The sequence below is a fragment of the Neodothiora populina genome, assembly GCF_041146345.1.
Source record: "Neodothiora populina strain CPC 39397 chromosome Unknown canker_contig_6, whole genome shotgun sequence".
Taxonomy (NCBI): Eukaryota; Fungi; Ascomycota; class Dothideomycetes; order Dothideales; family Dothioraceae; genus Neodothiora; species Neodothiora populina.
In genome coordinates this window covers 1,355,598-1,378,765 of record NW_027191414.1, presented here as the reverse complement: position 1 = coordinate 1,378,765, position 23,168 = coordinate 1,355,598, and the positions used below count along the sequence as shown (strand labels likewise).

The window sequence follows — 23,168 nt, the reverse complement described above, 5'->3', positions numbered from 1 at the left end:
TATATAGTGATCCTTGCTCGTGACGAGGACTTAAAATGACCTACATGAATTTCAAAGCAGCAACAACGACATCCGCATCCCTCACGCGAGACCACGATAGGGCAACCTACCAGACGACTTCATGTGTATGTAACCGCTTTCAAACATGCTGTGTTGAAGGTCGCCCTTCGTGGCAGGGTGTGCAGTCGAGTGGAGCTGTAGCCAATCAAAGTCGCACGTAATGCGGGGATGGTATGGCAACATCTAAGATCTTCGAATCCTGCGTGATATACAACTTCGAGTTCCCCACTCTGATAGGCTTCTCTGTCACTTGATGGGCTATTGTTGTTCCTTTTCTGTATGCGGAGAGGCTATATGTAGACTGCTTGCACTCGTTGCAGCGCGGATATCGCTCTCTTCGACCGTTAGATAAGGTACATCAGTGTCCGAGGAGTGCAAGGAGTCGTCGAAGCAAACGCGACTCCCGCAGGTACATGTCTTTCTCTCACGTTTCTGTATGAGACAGACTTGTATCCTCAAGGCAGTCTGGACATGCGGCACCGTAGGATGTATAGCACCTGACTCGGGGTGTCCCAACATGTGTTGACTTGAAAGGCCGATCCCCAACTCCATATTGTGGATAGGCTAAGTTGAGTTGCGCCAACCATGACGGACGAAGCATTGACGCAGCGGCTCTGTTCAAAGGACAATCTGCGTTCTCGTCTGGGCCGCCATGATCAGACTGGGGACAGCAGAGGTGCGCGCCCTCCCTGTCAGTCAGCGGGTCCTGTAGACTTACCTGAACTCGGTGGTGAAGGAAGCTCGGTCTTGAAGATGGAAACGTGGTAAGCATGATCATGGCATTCCGGAATGCACTACGGCACCTCATGGAGAGTGAGGTTCGCGATAAGTCTTGACATTCCAGTTCATTGCAAGACTGGCGTTGATAAGGTCCATTGTAAGTTGATGGACAATCCATATGGACTTTTCCTATGAACTATACTTTTGGTTGCAGATATACTGTACGGTACGCGTCGGCGTTTGAAGCTCACAGTGCCGTCGTTCGTGTTTGCTGGGCGACCCTGTCCAATGAACTCCGTACATTAAAACTCCAGGATAGCACGCGAATTAGGATCGAATGGCCACCATATGGTCATGCGTTTCATCATCGATGTATTCATTAAGTATTGCGTGGTCCACATCTTGTTAAGGGAATGATTGAACTCATACGATGCCAAGGACGACCCCAGTAACCTGATCAAGAGTAGCCCGAGGTCATGCGGTAGAACGGCAGTGTGGAAGAGCCATGTCGACTGTTATGTTCAAAAATGCTATATACTTTTCATGAATTGGCATCAGTAGCAACTCCATATCCGCGCGTTTACCACTCCTTGATCTTCTCGCTCTGCCAGAATCCACCTGTCTCACCTCCAATGTCTCCCAAAGCTAAGAAGACCGGGGTCTTGGCACCTTCGTCTATGGTCTTGGTGCCGTTGCCCTTTGTCATGTCCGTGTTGACATATCCTGGGCAGCAGCAGTTGACGAGTACACCTCTGCCCTTCTTCGACTCTTCCAATGCAATGGCCTTGGTCATAGCTGTACATCCGGCTTTACTAACAGCGTAGGCTGCGCTCGGCCAACCCTTCTCTTTCTCTTTGCCCTCGGCGACGGCGGCAGTGAAGGCTTCCATCAACTTGGTGCATTCAGGAACACTAGTCTTTGAAGCAGCGATGAACTGCTCGCGAAGCTCAGGGGTGTACTTGCTAAGCACACCAGCCGAAGATGAGACATTCACATAACGACCCCCATCGCGAATCAGAGGCAGAAGATCTTGTGTCACCTCGAGAGCGCCGTAATAGTTTGTCTTCAGCGTACCTTTCACAACATTCGAGTCTTTTGATAAAGGTCACGTTAGCATTGTATAGTAAGATTTCAAGATGATGAGTTCACTCACCGAAACCATCCATGGCAACGCCAGCATTGTTGATTGCAATATCGATACCATCGGGATGTTCCTTCTTCAGGAATGAAGCAAATTCTTGGATGCTGGAGGTATCGCTTATGTCTAGAGTTTGGAACTTGATGGTTGTATCACCTCCATCCTGAGCAAGTACTTTTGCGCTCTTGAGCTGGGGATCGTTGATCAAAGTCTTGACCGCCTCAGCGCCGCGCTCGGCCGATCGAGCAGTCAGATATATCAAAAAGGGACTGCCTGCAATGGAAGACTTGGGGTATTCGAGAGCAAGGTTTCGTACTAATTCAATCAGAATCGGGTGTCAAAATACCAGTACTTACATAGTCATCGAGGCGGAATACCCTTGGTAATGTAGGTCAAGCGCAACATGAAATGATTGACTTACCGATTGCCAGACCGATACCCTTGTTCGCACCAGTCACAGCTGCTACTCTGCTTGAGATTGCCATGTTTAATTTGTGTGATGTGTTCCAAACTACGAGGAACGAATTAATGTGTTTTCTACAATTCTGAGATAACCGAGCAGTTGCTACACTAGGAGATAGACGCATGTTCTGATTACAAACACCAAAACACAGACTACGTCATGCATCCTGATAAGAGTTGAGGATTTGCGCCAGTTGGCGATTACCCATCACCCGAGCTGCTTCGTTGCTTGAACATCCCTACTCCAGGCTTGGCAGATATCAAGAAGGCTGTCGCACATCAGCATCTAGATCTGTGATTGCTGAAATGATGCTCTGATATCACTCTTATCGCTCACTGCCCTAAGCGCATAGTCAAGATCTGCTGGAGTTATGTATGGACATCGGAATAATAACATGGTAACGGCTGGAGGTCGACGTCCCAATTTGGTCAAGGCCAGGCGTCGATCGATCTGGGGTTTGCTGATCCAAGCTGCGATGGACGGCTCAAAATACGCAATGACGTAGGCCAGAGTCCTCATGCGAGGGACTTGGATGTTGAATGTTAGCAACAAACGGGTGAAGGAGTTGCGTGTCCTGTATGTACCTTGTTTTCGCTGTGCTGCAGAAGCCCAGTGCCGTGTTCATGTGCTTGTCCCCTGGATGTCTAGGTAGTAGTGTTTAGTGTCATTGTAGGTTTAGATATCTTTTGACATCCCCGTGGGAAAACCTTCATCCTTCTTCGAGTCTTCTCAATAAGCATCTGGACCCTTGCTACACATCTTCCACTTTTTAAATGAATGCTAAGCTCTGAATCAATCTACCCCTGACCATAAATATAGCACAGACAGGAGTGTAGTATTTTACAAAAATCTCCAGCATGGTGGGGACAGGTCTGGTCTACAAAGACCTCCTGCCGATTCCTGACAGCACTCAGGCTGTCACTGATCCTGACAAGACAGATCAGGCGACTTCGCTGCGACACAATCCTACAGATAGCCATGCCTTAGCCAAGGAGGCGCTCACGTTCGAGGAAAAGGGCGCTGCGCAGCAACCTCATGATGAGGAAGTTGTTGATCTGGGCTGGAATGAGCCGAAGCACAATATCGCTGCCCCTCTCGTGGGCGGTATGGATAATGAAGAACTATGGCTGTTGATCAGACGTTTCAACAAGGTATTGTACCTTCCTCCATTCTCTGTCAGAAAAGGAAAGCGCGAAGTCTGACGATTGGCAACCAGCAAATGTACCACGTCAAGGAATATGTCACTCCTCCTCCTGGAAATCTGGATCTCAATGTTGCAGATGAAGAGGAGTTTTCTCCCGATAAGCTACGAGCAAATATTGAACGACTCTACATGACTGTTGGTCTTGGTATGATGGGATTCGGCAAGCAGATTGCTCGATTGCGATCATGGCGAGAGACTCGACGCACTGCTTGGTTCTGTACCGTATGCACAACACTTTTCTACGGATGAAAGGCAGCACTGATGTGTTTCTAGGCATACTTTGTGGCTTGGGTCCTTGACTTGTTGGTTCCCCTATTTGCCTGCACTATCATCCTGCTCATCGCATACCCTCCGTGTCGAGACGTCATGTTTCCTCCAGCGCCCATTGCACTCGTTGACAGTAAGACTGGCGGAGTGCAAAAGCCGAAGGCTGGTGTTCTGGGAAGTACGGACACCGCTACTGGAGCTCCTGAGAACCACAAGGGTGAGGCAGCAGAAGCCGAGGCGAGTAATTTCGTCAACAGTATCGCGTCTGTGGCTTTGGCGAGTGCAAGCGGCAAACACCCTCAAGGCGAGCCTCCATCGGAAGCTGGTGCACCCGGCGACAGTGTACCTGATCCAACCAGCATGGCCGCCAGTGCCAGTGATGCTAGAGCTAGTGCTGGAGGCGCCAAAACCAGCGCCAAGCATGACAAAACAAAAGTGCCCATGGAGACTGCCATGTGGACTAAGATGCGACCGATTATGCATGGTCTTGCTGATGTTGCAGATACATGGGAAAGATTCGGCAAGTAAGTATAGACCTCGTCCAGATCGTCTGTCTGACTTTATCAGAATACTCATTGCGGCGTAGTGCATTGTCGCCCACCCCTCCATTTCCCCAGGACATGTACCGACTCAGAATCGCCGCTGTCGTGGTTCCATTACTCGGTATTTCACTTCTGACCAGCGCATATATGTTCACCAAGGGTGCTACCTTTGGTGTTGGCTTTGGCTTCTTCGGTGATCCAGTAATCCAACCCGGTCTGAAGTGGCTGAATAGGACCTTCCCTCACTGGGAAAAGTTACTGGAGATCAGAAAGTGCGTTCCCTCAAGTTTTCTTGCTTTTGCTACTCACAGAACTAAACCGTCTATAGCACTCTCCTGAAAGGTGTACCCACCAATGCGCAACTGACCATTACTCTTCTCCGTATCGGCGAGGCGAACAAGGCTCCCATCCCACCTCCACCCAGTGCAGCCGAGCCTCCTCCGGATATTCCTGCGGACGTGACCGACGAGCATCTTCGTGCGACTGGTTCGGATTGGCCTCTGAACGCCACGCAAGAAGAACTCGATGCCGCCATGGCACACGACCCCACCACAGCACACGAGACCGGTGGCGCAGATATTGACCACAGTAAGGACGCCAAACACGGCAAGAAGGGCGCCAAGCTACTCTCATTCTTCAAGCACGGTGTCAAGGGTACTATCGAAACTGCTCTGGGCGCCGACCACCTCAAAGCCAAGGTCGGAAGCGAGCACGCAAAGTCCAGACTCGGAGTCGTCGTCACCGACAAGGAAAAGGATCTCACTGGACCAGTCGACTTCGCATGCAGATACCACGGCAAAAAGGGCCACGCTTACATCTCGACCAAAGCCACGATCCCATGCGTGTCATTTTCTCTGGACAAGAAAATTGCTGAGGAAGGCTCGCTCGGTCGCGAAGAACTGCTTCATCCCGTCTGGTCTCTAGCCATCGCCGACATTAAAGAAATCAAGAAAGTCGGCGGACTAGGCTGGAAAGCCAAGCTGGTCGTCGGATGGGCATTGGACAGAGAAATCGCCGATGGCATTGAGATCGTCAGTAAGACTGGCGAGACATGGAAGATGACGGCCATGGTGCTCAGAGACGAGATGTTCAATCGTCTTGTTGCCATGGGCGGACAGAAGTGGGAGGCTTGGTAGTCAAATTGCCTTTGTCCAATCCCAAAGCCGAACGTGCTTCAAATCGGGTTATTGACGAGTTTCACGAGTATGCTTTTTGTTTTGTTTCATTGTACTGGTGATACCTGGTTTTGTTCGTCTCATTAGATTACCCAAAAATCACAGAGTATGAAAATATAACATACAAGCCCATTGTCCCCTAGGCATGCTTTTCCGAACAACTGCGTTATAATGAAGGTTCCCGGAAATCCCACCAAAGAAGTCATAGCCATCAAGCATCAGCGTCCGATCTCAAAAGCCACGGAATCCCTAACCCCAAGCCACATCGAACCCCAAAACAGAGGCAAGACAGCCAGACAAATCGACCACGGCGCCAGAGCGTCCTGCAAGTCACCAGGGTGCCTGACCAACCAATACACAACAAAAGGCAGCTGCGGCAGCATGAACAGGACCAAGCTCCAGAGGATGAACGCCCACGGAGAAGCCCACTCGCGCGCATAGAGGCCCCAGAAGATTTCGTCCTCGGGGCCCTACTCGATGAGATCTTTTTCGCGCTTAGGGATACGTCGAACGTTGTTCTTGGCGAAGTTGCAGAGTCGGCGGTGGCGCGTGTGCAGGTGGTACCATTTATGGTCGTGGCAGGCGTGGAAGCGTTTGTAGAAGAGCCTGCGCGAGATGGGCGGGTCGTCGTCCATGGGGTGCGGTGAGTAGTAATAGTCGGTTGCTTTCGTCAGGTCTGGGATCTCGATCTTGCCGGGCTCGAACTCTGAGTCGCCGGTCTTTTTCATCTAAAGCAGGCATGCGGTCAGCTTTGATGTGTGAGAAGGAGCGCCACAATACATACTCGACGGAAATCGCAGTGGGAAAACCTGTATATTGACAGCCAATAACGAAGTATGCCGCGTTTCTCGATGTACCTCTGCTTCAGTGATCGGAAAAAGCCAGAGTCACTTTCGTTGTCTGACGGCCATTGTGCTAGACGGTAGTCATCTAGTTTCTTGACAAGGAGAAAGACATGAGAGCCTGAGCAAGAGCACTGGGTTCTTAGCTGAAGAGGCGTGATGTCTGAGAGTGTTTTGCTCGAGATCTTTGACCAAGCTGTTGCAGAGAGTCCTGGGTATGTCTTCGTAGTGAGTTTCACCACAAGGCTGATAGACGTTAGTGAAAGAAACACAAAAGGTGAATCAGACCTTACACATCTCCACTTAACGCGACCTAGACCAGAGAGCAGCGGGCGGCACGGTTGTCTTAATGGCGACCACTGTAGTGGAGCACCAGTGAAAGTTTCTACAAACAACTGACACTTGTCAAGTATGTTGGAACGAGGAGATAGGTTCACGGATATGTCGTCAGTCTGCAGATGACTAAGCTCTTCCAGTAGCCCTTTCCAGTTGGTGGACGTGAAGCGAATCTTGTCTTCATGATTGTCTTCGAACGCAAAATTGTCTACCTCTTGCGGATATGTTGGAAACGGTAAGGGATCGCGCCGTGACAAGGTGTGATGTGATGAAGCCAGGGATATCGACATGATTAAATGACCATGACGAACAACCCACGTGGCAGACTTGAATTGAAGGAATGCAAATCTCATCAATGTTGCTGCAACTTCCTCTATATTGATTTTCATTGTTGTCAGTCGAGAACTAAGAGGACTCGAATAAATTGCTCTAGACTTATCATGGGGAAAGTCGAGGTGCATCACAGCAAGCAAATCAACCAATCTTCGTGTTCGGATCTTCATAGGGGCCGTCGTAAGTCCAAGTCCATGTCGCACGCCCGGTGAGCAACGCATCAAGGCTACTTCCGCTGAGATGTCGAATTTGAAGAAGGTATTCTTGAGGGACCATCTAATTGTAACAGCGTCGCATAATATTCTTGGGAATTTCAACAGCGATTCAGGTGGTACCATGAGATGATAAGCATGCACCAGACGCCGTATAGCATGGTAGACGTCCAGATTACTTGCTACATGTTTCACCTGGTTTATCCTAGCTATACTCATATATGTGTATGTTGTGGCGCGCTGCTCTTGCATGGATCGAATGAGCATTTCAAACGCCTCGATTCGAAGAGCTAATCGTTTAGATTCCATGAAGTTTTGAATCGTCTTGTCGAATCTGGCGGGATACAACCTTCCAGGAGATGGCGTATTTGGCCCCAAAATTAACTGGTCCGATCGTGGTGATTGCTTTTGGGGTTCAACAATGTACCGCTCGTCCAGGTATTCGAGAGCGTTATTATGCTCTCTTGTCAACGCCGGCCCAAATAAGGTAGCGTCGTTGCCATTCACCAGAGATAAGGAGTCAGGGCTCTCGGTCTCTACATGCGACCCATATCCAGAATCAGAGTCACGCACACTCAACGGATCTTCATAGCATCGAAGCGTATGGATCATATCATCAAGTCTGGTAAGTTCTTTGATCTCCGCAAGATAAGTTCCGTGACTAAATGGGCCTCGTCGAGATAGGGGCTGTCCTTCATTTATGATGGAGTTGCGATTTGGATATTTCTGTGGCAGAGTAGCCTTGGTTGGTATCTGCGCTGTTCTCTCGTGCCTGGCTTTGTAAGGCAACTGCATTTCATCAGGCCTGATATTGGCAAGAGATACCAATAAATGGTGGTCGTGTTTGGATTCCGGCCGACTTTTCTCGGGGAGCCACGGACCACCCGACATCAATCGATGCTCAATGAGTGGATGTTCTATATACTGATAGTGTGTGTCTGTAAATATCTCGCTCCTTGTTCTGTCCCATTTATCGTACCCTGCATCGTTATCATCCTCTGGTCGTCCCATTGTGTATCGACGATCAGTCTTTCGTTTCTAATGGTTTAGCACGTATCACATGATTATATACGACGTCTAGGAAGCGGATTGTAACTGGAACACGCTATGGGCAAAGGCGAAGGGAAGAGCGAGAGGAGCCTCGAACTTCGCTTGGTTGTAGGTAAGGTAGACGCCCCAACGCAAATGGCTGATAGAAGTGTCAGCCTGTATTCCACTGGTGAGCACCTCCGTAATAAGTGGCAATCATCAGGATCATTTGGCGTAGGCGCTTAGACAACACAAGTGCTTTGGATGATTATCAGTGTCATGGTCCAATCACCATCTGCAAGCATCAAGATTGCAGCCCCGGACTTATGCAGGTAGGCGGAGGCGCAGCGTCTGCATCGTCGGAGCTCATACTCCACAAGCCACCGATGCAACATTCCAATGTGAGTGCATATGCAATGACGCATCAAAACCTTGAGACGCTTCATCGAGACCATGAATATACATAGTCATATGAGCCTGGATGCAGACCGAAGCTTCTAGCCGGCTTTCAGCGCCTCTGCCGGACGCTTCAGTACGGTGTTGGGAGTCGCGCCCTCTTCACAATGATGTCTCAAAACCTAAGATAGGAAAGTCAATAAAGCTATGCTATCTATATGCCTTACGTCCGCGTCAAGGAGAGTGAGGGAAGAACAACAACATACCCGTTCCTTGACATTGGGTCTGGATCGTAAGCCTCAGCCTCGATACTTCTCGTCAGATCTTCCCTGATCGGTCGCATATATTCTTCATACTCTGCATGCGACAAATCTGCAGGCTTTGCAGGTCTGGCAATTAGACTGGCCGTCTGCGCGCGACCATCAAACTCCCATGCCCACCATCTTTCTTCAGGCTGACCATTGACAAAGCGATAGAGCTCATCGAACTTCAGGATCGCAGCACCCAGCCTGTTGAACCAAGTATGGAAGTGAGGCTTCACTCTACCTCCATTTTTGATATATGTTATCCTCTTTACTGACTTGAGGTTCCTGAGCAGCTCAACCATGATGGTATTGAAGTCGAACATGTAATGCCAGTAGCTGCTTTTGTGAAGTACAATGTCTAGATGATCGAGAAATAGCTCGGTGTTTCCGAATGCATGACCTTTCCAGTTACGCATGGACCTGAAGTGGTCTGCCTCGGCGACGAATGATACACTGCGAACTGACTGAATCTGGGATTGAGACAGCCGTGATTGAAGACGCTTGGATATGTCTTTGGATGTAAATGGATTTCGAACGACGAAAGTAGTACGAGAAAAAGCAAGAAGATGTGCATCAGAGTAGATATGACGACAGGTCAGTAATGGCTTGAGGTGATCTGATGCATAGTATTCTTCGTGCAGACTATCCGGCTGGCCAGGATGGTGATATGCTAGTCGCCGACTCTCTTCTGGATCAAAGATGAGCTCGTAGATTGAGGTACGAACTTCGGGTGGCAAGTCCAGAAAACCGGTAGTATGCTCATATTTGTCGTCCAATTCAATACCTGAATCTTTTCTGGGGAGGTACGATTGCTTATCCATAGTGGTGATCAGTAGGCAAGGTAGATTGAGGATTCTTAGATGTAAGCCAATTGATAGAGGTGAATGGCTGTCAATTCAAGAAGGATTGATGATTTCTTTTAACAGACTTCTGATCAATGAAGAATCACCAGAACGACAACTAGTTCCCTCACCATCCAGTATAATACTGGTAGCAGGACTAGGGTACATATATACCTCTTATCTACCCCGCAAGATGGATGTATCTGATTCGCTGGATGTAGCTATCCGAAGTCGGGGTCACTAACGTTTCAGATCATCTAATCAGATCATCTTTGCCGGGGCTGTTTCGTCGGCCTTTCAGCCGCAAGCGGCGACAGACTGCATTTCTTTTCTCTTTTGGCGAGTGTTGTGCCTCGGACTGGAGGTCGTGATGCAGTCCTACGAGTGATTGAAGATCCCTTGCGTTCTCTGTCGATAGAAGAAGACTGGTATTTGCGAGACAATGGGTGCTCGGGGAATCCTTACAGTATTGGAGAAACAAGCCTCGGCAAGTCAGGACCGATGCTCCCGCTTAACTCCAATAATTAGTTGGCTTCTGACAACATGCGAGTGCTCAACTTGACGCAAAAATATTTACAATTTGGATTTGTGAACATCGTCTTTTTTCGACAGCGGTATCTCTTCCCAATTGCTTTTTAATCTTGCTGTGTCGTTCAAAGCATGGTCTTGTCCAGATTACCGCTTCGATGCGGGCGTAACATGAACCCGTCTCGATTGGTCGGCCAGAGTAGAGCATTCACCAGTTCTATAGCGAGCTGGTCGAATGCGGCGACACTACCATTGGCAGGGATCAAAGTGCTTGATATGACACGGGTGTTGGCTGGCGTAAGACAATATAGTCCCAAACCTCGTGAGCATCGAGTCCTGACTTGATTTTGTGATAGCCATATTGCACACAAATACTAGGAGATCTTGGGTGAGATGACTTGCTCTGTATGACCTTCTGCGAGGGTTTGAAGTCTGGCGTCCCGTGTTGCTGATGCTGCTTGTGACCAAATAGAGCCGAAGTCATCAAGATTGAACATCCAACCCGTGGCGATGACACTCGTGCTTGGGGCCCGCCATATGCCAAGCACATAGAAGGCGACAAGGTAGATGAGGCTGGCGAGAGTGCTTATTACCTCTCGGTGAGTTGCGATAGTTGTTGTACAATATCTATATCTCGAGATCTTGATGATCTCTGAACCACTGCGTGACTCTCTTCTTCTTCCATTTCCATCCTGACATACGCCAAAATACAGGTCAACCGCAACAAGAAATCCCTCGGCCTTTCTTTTCAGCACCCAGAAGGCGTCAAGATCCTGCACGAGCTCGCTAAGAACGCAGACGTGCTCGTCGAAAACTATCTGCCGGGAGCATTGAAGAAGTACCGCATGGACTACGACACCCTGTCCGAGATCAATCCTGATCTGATCTATGCAAGTATCACTGGTTATGGGCAGACGGGTCCTTACAGTGATCGAGCGGGATACGATGTCATGGTCGAGGCGTGAGTCTTTTTTTTTTTCCTTTCTCCATCGTCTCTATCATCTCTATTACCGCGTCACTGTGGTGAGCAGAAAAAGCTGCAAGGAGGAAGCGATAGCATAAGACGGGTCAAAGTCACGCAGACCACGACACAATTTGACTTTGCCACAATCTCCCTGCTCTCTTTCCAACACAGCACTGACGTCTAACCAACAAAAAACAGTGAAATGGGTCTGATGCACATCACCGGATCCCGAGACGGACCGCCCGTGAAAGTAGGCGTAGCGGTGACAGACCTAACGACAGGACTATACACCTCGAACGCAATCATGGCAGCATTACTAGCAAGATCCAAAATCTCTTCCTCTGACGGAACCCCTGGCAGAAACGGCGGGCAACACATCGACATCTCCCTCTCGGACTGCCAAGTAGCCACCCTCTCCAACCTAGCCTCCTCGCATCTCATCTCCGGCAAACCCGACAGCGGCCGCTGGGGCACGGCGCACCCCTCCATCGTACCCTACCGCGGCTTCCACACCTCCGACGGCGACATCATGCTGGGCGGCGGTAACGACCGGCTCTTCTCCGTGCTGTGCGCCCGCCTCTCGCACCCAGAATGGACGACCGACCCGCGCTTCATCACGAACGCCTTGCGCGTGCAACACCGCGACGAGCTGGAATCGCTAATCGAGACGGTGACGCGCACGAAAACAACCAAATCCTGGCTCGACGTGCTCCAAGGCAGCGGCCTGCCGTACGCAGCCATCAACGACATCGCAGCCACGCTGTCGCACGAGCACGTGCTGGCCAGGGACATGGTCACGCAGGTGCAGCATCCGACGTGCGGCGAGATCAAGCTGGTCAATACACCTGTCAAGTACTCGGCTTCGACACCGGGCATCAGGAGCGCGCCGCCGACGCTGGGGCAGCATACGGCTGAGATTCTGAGGGAGGTGCTAGGCAGGACGGACGAGCAGATACAAGAACTGAAGAGTAGAGGCGTCGTCGCTTAGCCTACATGTATATTATGTCTTACTAGAATTGACTTGCTCTCATAAGGAATTGTCCTGCGCGGACGGCGCCACTGCGTGGAGCTTCTTTCTGCTTTCTGCTCTTATATGGCCATCTCAACCCAGAGGTGATTTATCGCATGGATGAGTATTTGGGTGGATGGGATATCTACTAGTTGACTAGAAGAAGTGAGTAGAGGACTGAATAATAGCTGAACGCATGAATGGAGACATGTTCGACTGCATAAGTGGACGAATATACTCGTGAATCAGTACATTGCTAGAGCAGGTAGTAGGCCAAGAGAAGACCGATGAACGCGACGAGTAATTGAACAGAAAGATAAAGATGACGGATCCGTAGATAATTAGATCCACATAGGCATAGAAACGTGGATGAATGGATGAGAAAATGGTAATAAGGTGTCTTTGTCTTGCATTTGGACTTTTGCTATCGAGCGAGGGATGTCGTCGAATAGAGAAGAGAGATTGAAGAGACAGAGAGAGGATCTGTCTCGTCTACTCCTGCACTTCTCTTGTTTTCCCCACGGGTATGAGCCTTGACCAAAAGACCCGGGAAAGGTGCTGGTGTCGTTTTTTGCCCACTTCTGCCTCTCTCTGCCTCTTCTTACGATTTACCCTCTCATGTCCCCGTTTTCTTGTACGAGCCTTCTCTTTTTCTCTCTAATACATGTTCGTTTTTGATTCCTTCTCAAAACTCCCTCCACCCGTTTCTTTTGACTCCTGTGTGCTTGCGAAATAGCCCCGATAGACAAAACGAAAAAAAAAGAGGCAGATGATGAAAACAATAAGGAAAATCCCCAAGAGCGAGAGAAAAAAAAGCCCCATGACCCCGCTATGCAAGGTTGTTTGTATTTCGGTGTGGAATTGCCTGCGGGTAGCATACTGCGGCGTTTGACACAGCAGGGAAATAGAGGGTTGCGAAAAAAGGCCTCGAGATGAGAGCCATTTCTTCTCTCTTTGTCTCGCTCTGGTACGAGAGGAATGCGTCTCTTGCTCGGTAGTAGCTTCGCGGCTTTCGCGCGGGAATGGCAGTTTGAAAACAAGGCGTTTAGCACATGACGTACTTGCACTGTCCCTCGGCGGTGCGGCCCTGGTCCTCGGTCTCGAGCTTGTAGTCGATGACGACGTCGAGATCACGTCTGTTGCGCTCGTTGGGCTTGCACTCGAGCCGAGCGCTCATCTGCTCGCCGGCCTCGACGGTGATGGCGTCCTTGAGGTAGAAGACGGTCTGTTTCCAGTGCGTGTACTTTGTGTGGGGCCCGGTGGAGAACTTGACGGGCTTGTGGCATGCGGAGAACTCAATGTCGAACCAGGCGATCAGCGCGTGCACGTAATCCGTGCGTCGCACATTCAGCTTGAACGCAGTGTTGAAGGCGAGGTCGGCGACGGTGACGGTGTAGAGGTCGAGGGTCAGGATGGGGGCGGGGTCGGTGACGACGGCCTTCATGTCGACGGTGTCGACGAGGGGCTCGGTGAGGGCGGTGTGCTTGAGGGGGCTGTAGTCGAAACCCCAGACGTTGTCCCAGACTTTTTGTTTGTGTCAGTTTTCAAGAAGAAAAATGGGAAAAGAAAAAAAAACTCACATCCAATCTTCTCCTCCTTGTACTCGCCATCCTCGATGCCAGCGGCAAAGATGGTGGCCTTGTCGGGGAAGATGAGACCGCCCTTCTTGAGGTAACGGTCACGGGCCCAGAGGACGGTGTCGAGCATGGACTCGTAGAGAAGGAAGTAACCCATCCACTCAGAGATGATGATGTCGACCTCGGGAAAAGGAAGAACGACGTCCTCCATCTTGCCCTGGAGCAGAGTGATCTTGTCGCTCATGCCGTTGACCTCGACAATCTCCTTGGCCTTGTCGATGATGGTCGACATGTCTACTCCGATGACGTGCTTTGCGCCAGCTTTCACGGCGAACCTTTTTTGCGATCAACGATCAGCATTTTTGATTTAGTACAGAAGGGAGAAAAAAGAGGTGGGTGGGTACATGGAGAGGATGGATGTACCGCATCCGACATCGAGGACGACCTTGTCCTTGAAAAGGTGTCTGTTGTTGTAGATGGCATCGCGGTATGATCGTGTTCGGACATCGTCTTTCTGTTTTTGGGTCAGTTGTCTTGCTGCTGAAGAGGAGAGAAGGAGAAAAGAAAAAGAAACGTACAAGCATCTCCTCGTGGATACCATGATGGTTATAGCTGTTGAAGTAGTGAACCTCGGAGTGGGCAAGACCGGCAAGGCGATCGCCCTGAGGTGCAGAGTCGGTAGTGTTGGCCATGATTTAGTGATGTGTTGTTTCGGTCTCTCTTTCGTGAAAGAAACAGAGAAACAATAAAAAAAAAAAAGGGGTAAAAAGGCAGGATAAGGCAGAAGAAGTCTTTCTTTCCACGAGATATGCCTTTTTATGTTAGACTTTTGTTTGCGACTTATCTGACCAAAAAAAAAGACCATGTGAAAGACGTGAAGATCTCGTTGCTGCGAAACCAGAAACCAATGCCAAGGCCTCGAGGACCCTCACGTTTTCTGCATCTTTTTGCGGGGTTCTTTTTGATCTTTTCATGTTAGTTTCTTGTTGGTTTCTTGTTAGTGCAATTGTTGAGATTCAAGGGTCTGTCTGATTCCTATCGATTTCTTATCTTATCTGATATGCATCAAGTGTTTGACATGCTTCACGGACAGGACTGAGACGACGAGGTGACCAGGGTAAGAAATGCCATTGATGGTATATGGAAACTCGCTGCAGATATAGACTACGTCGCTAGCGATCGGAACATGATAAACACAGGCAAGAAAAGACAAAAAAGAGAAGAAAAGAAAAGAAATCACCGCACAAGTCTACTCTCCCGCCTTTTGCCTCTGGCGAGCCCTTGAATGCTGTCTTCGCTCGATCCCTCCTCTCCAGATTCACCGATGACGCTGCTGGCGCCACTGCTGGCCCTGTCGCGTGCACCATTGACGCCGGCGCCAAACTTGTTTTTGCTCTTCTTGTCCACCTCGTGAAACACACGTCGCAACTCGTCGCAAGCGTGCAGATAGTGTTCCTTGACCCCGGGCGTGGGCTTGATGGGGTTCGGCGCCTTGTCCCACCCGTGCGGCACTCCCTCGACCATTGTGTAGTCGACTTTTTTGTTGATCTCCGGACTGATCAGCCGCTCCTTGAACTTGACGCCTTCGTCCAGCAACATGTCCCACTCGCAAGTGTGCATGATGATGTCCTGCGGCAGGGCTTCTCTCAACAATGCCGTCTCTGCGATGCCGGGCGAAAGATATGGCGAGTCCAGAGGGATCGTGTCGGGAGGGTGGAGGTAGCTCTGATCGAACAGATCGGTGAACAGGCTGGGCAGGTCTTGGTCCTTGCGGATCAGAGTGCTTCGTCTCTGGGCGCGAGTCTGGGTGTAGTCGATGCTGGGATACCACGGCACGATGGCGCAGAGGGAGACGTCGGGACATTCGTTGGCCGTGGCCTTGGCCTGTTTGATGAGGTTCTCTTCGGCGTGCGGCACGTTCATGGCAGAGCGAGAGCGCAGGATGCGATTGACAGAGGTGGTCGAGGCGTTCGTGGCCATCTGTCCGAGGAGTGGTGGTCTGGCCATGCCGCTGCTGTCGGTGGGCACATTGAGCAGACTGCCGGGATTTGTGGGGACCGGGAGTAGACTGGCGCTCTCGTCCATGTCATCGGCGCTGCCGCCGCCGCTTTCTTCTCGAGTCATCGAGCGCCCAAAGTTGGTCAAATGATCATAGAGGCGCAGAGGCACGGTGAAGGACATGTTGCCGCCCGAACTGAAGCCACTCAGGGCCATCTTGGCGGGATTGATGCCGAGCTCTTCGGCGTGGCGCGCACAGTAGATGATGGCGTCGACTCCATCCTCGACGGCGGTGGGGAAGGGGCATTCGGGAGCGCGGCGGTAGTCGACACTGACGACAATGGCATCACACTGCTCGACCACTGTGCCGCACCATCGTCCGTCGTCGGTGCTGGTGCCGAGGGTGAAGCCTCCTCCGTGGAAGTTGATGACGCAAGGGTAGCCCTTGCCGCGGCGCGGTTTGTTTCGTTGTTGTTCGTAGTCCTGGGGAACATAAAACGACAGGTTGAAGGATCCCTCGGTGGCCGAGACGGTCGACTTGATGGTGCGAACGAACGACGGCTTGGGAGGTCGAGGGCGGGCGCATTTGTGCAGGAACATGCCGATGGACATGAGATAGCGCCACATCTGCGCCTGCATGTGAAGAACCCATCTGGGACGAGCACCCTCCATGTTGGTGGTTTGTTGTTGATTACTATGTGAGAGCCAAGCAAACCGCAGATATACAGAAAGGATGATGGTAAGAGAAGATATCGGAATGTTGCCGTCATCTCACACGTGCTTTTCTCGCTGTCGTCCCTCTGTCACGCCACTGTGTATGGAGAGCAGAAGAATCAATAACACATCAGACACGCCGGTCAACGGTGTCACCGGATGTCTATGAGTATGTCCGTGTGGGCCGAGAGGACAAGGGAAGAGACGAGACAGGTAAGCAGAGATCCGAGCTCGGTGGTGTCTGTCGGTCACTGTCTATCTAGTGAGTATGGAGCACTGCCATGCTGTAGATAACCACGATGCCTGCTTGATCAAGGCACAAGTACCTTGGCTATTCCTGTACGAGTGCTAATCATACTTTGTATCTCAAGGTAACAATCGAGCGAGCCGAGTTGTCGCAGCGCAGACGGCAGCGCAGACGCTGGCAATGACGTACGAGGCCCTGATCTCACCTTCTTTTTGCCTTTTCACCTTCCAATATTCTCCGCCCGAACCCCACGTGGGTCTCTTGGCTTATCTGTGGCAGCGACACATCATCTCGCAGTATCATGGAACCTGCAGCAATGGCAGAGCGAGAAGCAATAATGTCTAGCGAGGCAGAGAGAGGTGAGACTTGCGCACAGTCGGCAGCGTACTTCCTCGTCTTACGTGTGTGTGTGCGTGTGCATGTGCGTGTGCGTGTGCGTGTGCTGTGCTGTGCTGTGCTGCAATCCAAGAAGCCGTTCCGCACTGAGACCACAAGTCCGGTCGGTTCGATTCGCCGACCCATCTTTCTGCTCTGAGGAACTGCACAAAGTACAGTAGCTCTACCCTGAATCAGCGTCGATGAATTCATCCATGCTTGCTTTCTGACTTGGTGAGGACGAAAGTGGCTTACTTAGAAGGTACTGTTGATCCACAACGATTGCAAGGTAGATGCCGCTGTAGATTATCATGACACTGTATCTGTACATGTAGAAGTCGAAAAGACACTCCTTGCTAGTCCTCGACATTGCGCAAAGCCATGTCCTCGGCACCGGACGAGAAACAGCAAGAAAAGAAAGAACAAGTGGAATCCGCTCATGATCCGTCTCCGGCAGCAACAGTCGACAAAGTCATAGCGACCGAAGCAGACAATATCGTCACAAAATCAGCAACGACTGCTTCATTCGGTGTTGTTCCCCATTCATTCAGTCCCGCGACAGAAGAAATCCTCAAACGAGTCTCGGCGAATGCAACGCCTGGTTCGGCGCAATGGGAAGCCGCGCGCGAGTCTGTACTCAAGAACATGACGACGACGACGACAACAACAACAACAACAACAACACCCTCGTCGTCAGGACCAAGTCCGCTAGCGACCAGTGGTGACGGACCCGCGACTCCTGGGCGCGGAAGAGGCCGCCGAGGAAGAGGTCCACGAGGATCAACAAGCACAAGAGCAAGAGGCACTCCGGCACGAGGAAGAGGCAGCAGAGGAGGCGGACGAGGGGGTGGACGAGGCAGTCGTGGTGGACGACGAGGCAGAGGAGGACGGCGGCGAAGATGCTCGGACGTGATCAGAGCAGACGATGACGACGACGACGAAGACGAAGACGAAGACGAAGGACTAAACGACTCCGAGTCCTCGGAAAACTACACCCCGATCGCAACATGCACTCGTTCGGGCCGCGCCGTCCAAAAACCAGACTCTTTCGTGCCCACCTATGCGTCGCCCACCACAAACACAAACGGAACAAGCGCGACAACGACCGCGCCCTCTCTGGCAGGCCAGAAGCGAAAACGCACGAGTTTCGCAAACCGCAAGAACCCGGAGTCGACGGTATGCAGAGTGTGCCATCGACCGCACAGCCCAGCCACGAACATGATAGTCTTCTGCGACGGCTGCAACACGCCCTATCACCGCTGGTGCCACCAACCGCCGATCCCGCAGGAAGTGGTCGACATAGCGAGCAAAGAATGGCACTGTCACGAATGTGTGACGGAAGCAGAAGAAGAGGAAGCAGCCGACGACGACAACGCCGACTTGTCCCCAAACAACCTACCCGAGCCCGACGTCGACACCTTTGTCTCGTCGCAGGGCACGCTCTCAGAAGCCGCAAAGCGCCAAGTCCTGTCTCGACTGCCTACTGTCTCGCTGGTCGAACTGCTCGTTCGATGTAACCGTCTGCGGCCAGACCTGCCCTTGTTCCCGCCCGGATCGCTCGTCAAGCCCCTGCCGACATCTCTGCGCGCCCTGCTGCGCGAACCGAAGAGCAACAACAAACGACGACGAGACGCAGACAAAGAAGAAGACGCACACCTCGCACCCCACGAGATCAGACCCCCCGACGACCCGCCTCTGGACCCGGATGATCCCGTCATCAACTACCCTCGTCAAGGCCATGGCTTGGGTCGCACTCTGCCGCCTGAGCTGGATGACTTGGGGATTCTGGTTGATGCAAACGACGGCGTCTACGCGCATCTTTATAGAGTCGATCAAGGGGTGGCCGAGGAGGGGTTGGGGTTGAGAGAAGGAAAAGAAGGAGAGGGGGTGGGTCATCAGGAGGTGGACATGCTGGACGATGAAGAAGACGAGAAAGAAGAACAGGGGACAGAAAAGGAGGCCGGAAAAGATGGGATGAATGAATGAATCAACGATGAACGAGGCACCAGAGTAAGAATTGCGATGCGATGCTGTAGCGCCAAGTCCATATCGTCTTTTTCCATGTGGAAAGGGAATGCGAAGACGTCAAGTGTATCATTCCATGTAGGATCATCTTTATTCCCTGTACATATCCTCCAGATACGCAATGATCCGTTTCCGCAACCCCAACAACTCCCGCGTCGTGATCCGCGGACTGTGTCTCGGCTGGCCCTTGGTCTCCCTCCTCCACTCCTTTTTGTCATTTCCCATCACCCCCTCGTCAACCTTTTCGTTATACTCGTCATTGTCATTACCATCATCATCGGATAAAATCCTGTCAGCATACGTGCCGAAAAAGGGAACGCCCAGCGCCTTGAGCTCGGACAGCATGCTGTCGTGCATGGCGGATTGCGCTCTGTAGACTTTGAGATCGAAGGCCGAGAGCTCGGCTTGTTTTTCTTCTTGAGAAATGGGTTCTGCTGTTGATGATGTGGGTTTGCTGCTGATGCCGCTTAGGGAGCCACTATTTGATGTCAACAGAAGAACTAGACTGGTAAGAAAAGAAGACTTACAGGATACTCTGAATCGCACTCGCGCCCGTCGCCCGCCGCGCCTGGATCTGCTTGAGCTCCTGACGGCCCGAGTACCACATCATCTCGTGCTTCTGCTGATTCGTAATCATCCTGCGAATGGCGGCCGCGAAGTTTGGGTTCTGCATGCCGATCTTGTTGACGCAGCGTAGACCCTCGCTCCAGACTGTTATCGTGGCAGGGTCGATGATGGATGATGATTGGGGAGGGGCAGGGGGTTGTTGTTGCGCTGTTGATGATCGGGTCCCGCAGCCGTTGCTTTCTGTGCGCTGAGAAGGTTGTGGTCGCGGGTCGTGCGTCCGTTGGTACCGGTCGTGTTGGAATTGACGTTGCTGGATCTTTTCGGCTTCTTGTTGCTGTTGAGCACCACCAACGCTCGAGCGACAGCCATCGTACGGTTCTGGATGGGCAGACAGGCTCGTCTGATCGGGTGTATTCACCCGTGAGCGGTTTAGTAATCTCGGATCCCGAGAGATGGACGGTGGCAAATTCGTCGTAGCCGTGGGAAAAGAAGACGGCTGGTGGTTATGCTGCTGTTGAGCAGCAAATGGGATCCCAGCAGGGGGCGGACTGTAACTATCGTCTTCGTCTGCTTGTTGTGGCTGACTTGGTGCAGCAGGTGGAGGGGTCGACGTCTGCTGGGGAGCATATTGTGCCAGGGTGGCAAGTATACTCGACAGGTCTGGGGGCAGAGAGTAGCCTCCTGCGTCGTTGCCCGCCATTTTCTCTGCTTTTCTTTTTATGCTCGAGACGGACGGTTGAAAAACAGGCAAACATCTATCGAGACTGAGTACAAGAATCCGGCCTCGGGACAATTGCGACTTTCTCGGATCCGGAACGGATTTATTCTGGAACTCGTCAAGGCAGAGGGTTCTTGGATAATCCCCTTCGGGGCAAAGTAGGTGGAATTCAGTACCCGGTCAGCACAATCACTCTACAGCCATCGCAGTTGCTCTTCTGCCGCGTGCATTCGACTCTATGTACCTAGAACATCAAAAGTAGGATGGATACACCCACAACACCATCGAAACACCTAACTCCAAGTGATGTGTGGTCGACTACAGACAGACCACGGATCATCAGGGCATGTCTAAGCGACAAAGTGCAAGTCTGAAGTCGTCTGAAGCAGCGAAATGGTCAAGAGCAGAATGCCAAGCAAAGAAGAACAGGGCAATCCGAGGCGGCAGTCGCAGACATCATCAGTCCGTACCTTCCTTGTGGATGAACTTATTGCCTTGCATCTACCAGTCGATACAGCAGCCGAGAGCAGAACATACGAAATACGAACCTCTGAGGCTTTGCAATTGCATGTAGCAAGGACTTTTCATCTCTACTTTTCTCTCTCACTCTCCACACTCGACATTGGACACACAGCCAAAAGAAAGAAAAAAAGGAATCATGGTCCGTTCAGCATCAGACGCAACACGCTTCACGGCGACGACCCCGACAGCCTACAACAAGGCACCGACATCAACGGCATCCCACAGCAGCACCATCCAGAACCTCGGCCATGGCGCCACGCCCGGCGAGACGCCACAGCAGAAGATCCTGAGGTTACGAGCGGCAGCCGCGGCGGCGAGATCAGGCAGGGAGACAAACTTCGACCGAGTCGTGCGGACAGGCAGGAGATGGGCGGACAGGGCTCATCGGGTCACGGCCTATTCGCTGATAGGATTGACCGGTCAGTCTTTTCTTTTCTTTTTCTTCTTCTCTCTGTCACATATTGACAGACGACACAGTTGTATCCGGAGTCGTGGCTTCCTTCGCAATCGGCGACATGCTGATGCACAACCGCCGCAAACGCGCCGAGTGGCTGGCCGACCAGCAGGCCCAACATCGCGGCAAACTCGACGAAGCCCGCCTGTTGCTCGCGTCCGGCGAGAAGATCACCGAGGACCAGATGCTGCTCATCAACCAGGAGCGCGCCGCCCAGGAAGCCTACATCGCACAGAAGAACAAGAAGGGCATACTCACGAGAGCCAAAGAGAGTCTGTTTTCCACCGTCTCGGAAGAAGAGAAGAAGGGAGGAAAGCTGCTGGGTCAGGCTGAGTCTGCATTTGAAACCCAAGTCGACGGCGCCAAAGAGCTCGGCGTAGTCAAGGCTGTCGGAGACAAAGTCGCGCAAACCAAAGAATTAGCAAACAAGGGAGTCGAGCGGGTGGAGCAGGGGCTGGATCAAGTAGAGAAAAAGGCTGGCGAGATCATGGACAAGAGACCGGTCAGCCTGAGCCCGTCTGTCGCCGTGGCCGGTGGTCCGCTGGACAGAGAAGCCGAGGCCGCCGCCGAAGCCGTCAAGTCGAAGAGCAAGAGCTGGACCGATTGGGTACTGAGACGATAATCCCAAGTGTACGAATGAAAGAACCACCTCGGGTCGGGAAAGGGCGCCGAGAAGGAACAGGAGTCGACGACAGAGCATTCCTTGTCTTCTGTAATGTACAAAAAAGCCATATATCATCATCATCATCATCATCATCATTTTCTTGTTTCAGTCCTTCACTCTCTTTCGAGGGTGGGCTTATCTTGGCGATCAAAGTACGATAGTAAGGCATGTACTGTGACACGCCTCTGCCACCCAGCACATCTATTGGTTGGAACAAAACGAATGAATCGATACTGATACAGCTTGACATGGGACTATAGACCCGCCTTTTGCCCCAAGACTTCTATTTATGAGGAAGATCAAACCTCGAACATCGAGTATCTGACTAAAGCTTCGAGCAAGCGGACCAGTGAGTCTGTCTATCCCAGAACAAAGGTCGCCTACAGCGCTGCAGCCTGATCGCTTTGTTGTCAATGCTACAGCGGGAACCTACCTTATACTGTATGTACTCTGCACGCAAGAGTCGAGTCGCATCCAGTATAAGATGCACATATAGACTACCTGTGATTATGGGAAATAAGAACCAGGAAACAGGTCCAGGTCCAGCAGGTCCAGGTCCGGGTCCAGGTCCGGGTCTAAGCGCCCCGCTCACGACCAAGAAAAACCGACCAATCGGCGTGACTTTCTATACAAACCACGACAAAAAGCTCGGACGTTGTTTTCTTGCGTCTTGCGTCTTGCGTCTTGCGTCTTGCGTCGTGCGTCTTGCCCGGGGCCAACTAACTTGTGTGAGACAGAGAGTGACGGAAAAAGATAGATATACATGCAATACATGCAGTACATGTGGAACAGCCGCTGCTACTGCTTTTCTCTTGTACGACGCGCGCGCAGGGAGCTATATAGCGCCTAACCACCCTTCACTACCTATCCTTGTCCCTGTCGAGCGCGGACTTGGCAGGTTCTGGATGGAACAAAAAAAGATATAGAGAGAATCACTCAAGC

The 23,168-nt window shown here is 51.5% G+C and overlaps 7 protein-coding genes across 8 annotated transcripts; 3 read left to right on the top strand and 4 right to left on the bottom strand.

The window, feature by feature from the left end:
• Positions 1–1,360: 1,360 nt before the first annotated feature.
• On the bottom strand, positions 1,361–2,403 carry AAFC00_006075 (uncharacterized protein; the record flags this gene model as incomplete). Its single annotated transcript, XM_069345967.1, has 3 exons — positions 1,361–1,872; positions 1,934–2,233; positions 2,340–2,403. 3 exons carry the CDS (start codon positions 2,401–2,403, stop codon positions 1,361–1,363), a joined length of 876 nt encoding a protein of 291 aa, XP_069198172.1.
• Positions 2,404–3,238: 835 nt separating this feature from the next.
• On the top strand, positions 3,239–5,530 carry AAFC00_006074 (uncharacterized protein; the record flags this gene model as incomplete). Its single annotated transcript, XM_069345966.1, has 5 exons — positions 3,239–3,532; positions 3,598–3,807; positions 3,859–4,376; positions 4,439–4,666; positions 4,723–5,530. 5 exons carry the CDS (start codon positions 3,239–3,241, stop codon positions 5,528–5,530), a joined length of 2,058 nt encoding a protein of 685 aa, XP_069198171.1.
• Positions 5,531–8,940: 3,410 nt separating this feature from the next.
• AAFC00_006073 (uncharacterized protein) lies at positions 8,941–9,843 on the bottom strand (the record flags this gene model as incomplete). Its single annotated transcript, XM_069348296.1, has 1 exon — positions 8,941–9,843. The coding sequence occupies one exon, from the start codon at positions 9,841–9,843 to the stop codon at positions 8,941–8,943; it is 903 nt and encodes a 300-aa protein (XP_069198170.1).
• A 681-nt stretch (positions 9,844–10,524) lies between these two features.
• AAFC00_006072 (uncharacterized protein) lies at positions 10,525–12,344 on the top strand (the record flags this gene model as incomplete). Of its 2 annotated transcripts, none has more annotated exons than XM_069345964.1 (5): positions 10,525–10,689; positions 10,749–10,780; positions 10,865–10,991; positions 11,106–11,353; positions 11,555–12,344. In XM_069345964.1, 5 exons carry the CDS (start codon positions 10,525–10,527, stop codon positions 12,342–12,344), a joined length of 1,362 nt encoding a protein of 453 aa, XP_069198168.1. The 2 variants fall into 2 exon arrangements, with proteins under 2 accessions (XP_069198168.1, XP_069198169.1); XM_069345965.1 differs by having other exon boundaries at positions 10,564–10,689.
• A 1,066-nt stretch (positions 12,345–13,410) lies between these two features.
• AAFC00_006071 (uncharacterized protein) lies at positions 13,411–14,634 on the bottom strand (the record flags this gene model as incomplete). Its single annotated transcript, XM_069345963.1, has 4 exons — positions 13,411–13,889; positions 13,946–14,277; positions 14,347–14,456; positions 14,521–14,634. The coding sequence occupies 4 exons, from the start codon at positions 14,632–14,634 to the stop codon at positions 13,411–13,413; spliced, it is 1,035 nt and encodes a 344-aa protein (XP_069198167.1).
• A 4,757-nt stretch (positions 14,635–19,391) lies between these two features.
• On the bottom strand, positions 19,392–20,568 carry AAFC00_006070 (uncharacterized protein; the record flags this gene model as incomplete). Its single annotated transcript, XM_069345962.1, has 2 exons — positions 19,392–19,779; positions 19,829–20,568. 2 exons carry the CDS (start codon positions 20,566–20,568, stop codon positions 19,392–19,394), a joined length of 1,128 nt encoding a protein of 375 aa, XP_069198166.1.
• A 676-nt stretch (positions 20,569–21,244) lies between these two features.
• Positions 21,245–22,184, top strand: AAFC00_006069 (uncharacterized protein; the record flags this gene model as incomplete). Its single annotated transcript, XM_069345961.1, has 2 exons — positions 21,245–21,527; positions 21,586–22,184. 2 exons carry the CDS (start codon positions 21,245–21,247, stop codon positions 22,182–22,184), a joined length of 882 nt encoding a protein of 293 aa, XP_069198165.1.
• Between the last annotated feature and the right edge of the window lie 984 nt (positions 22,185–23,168).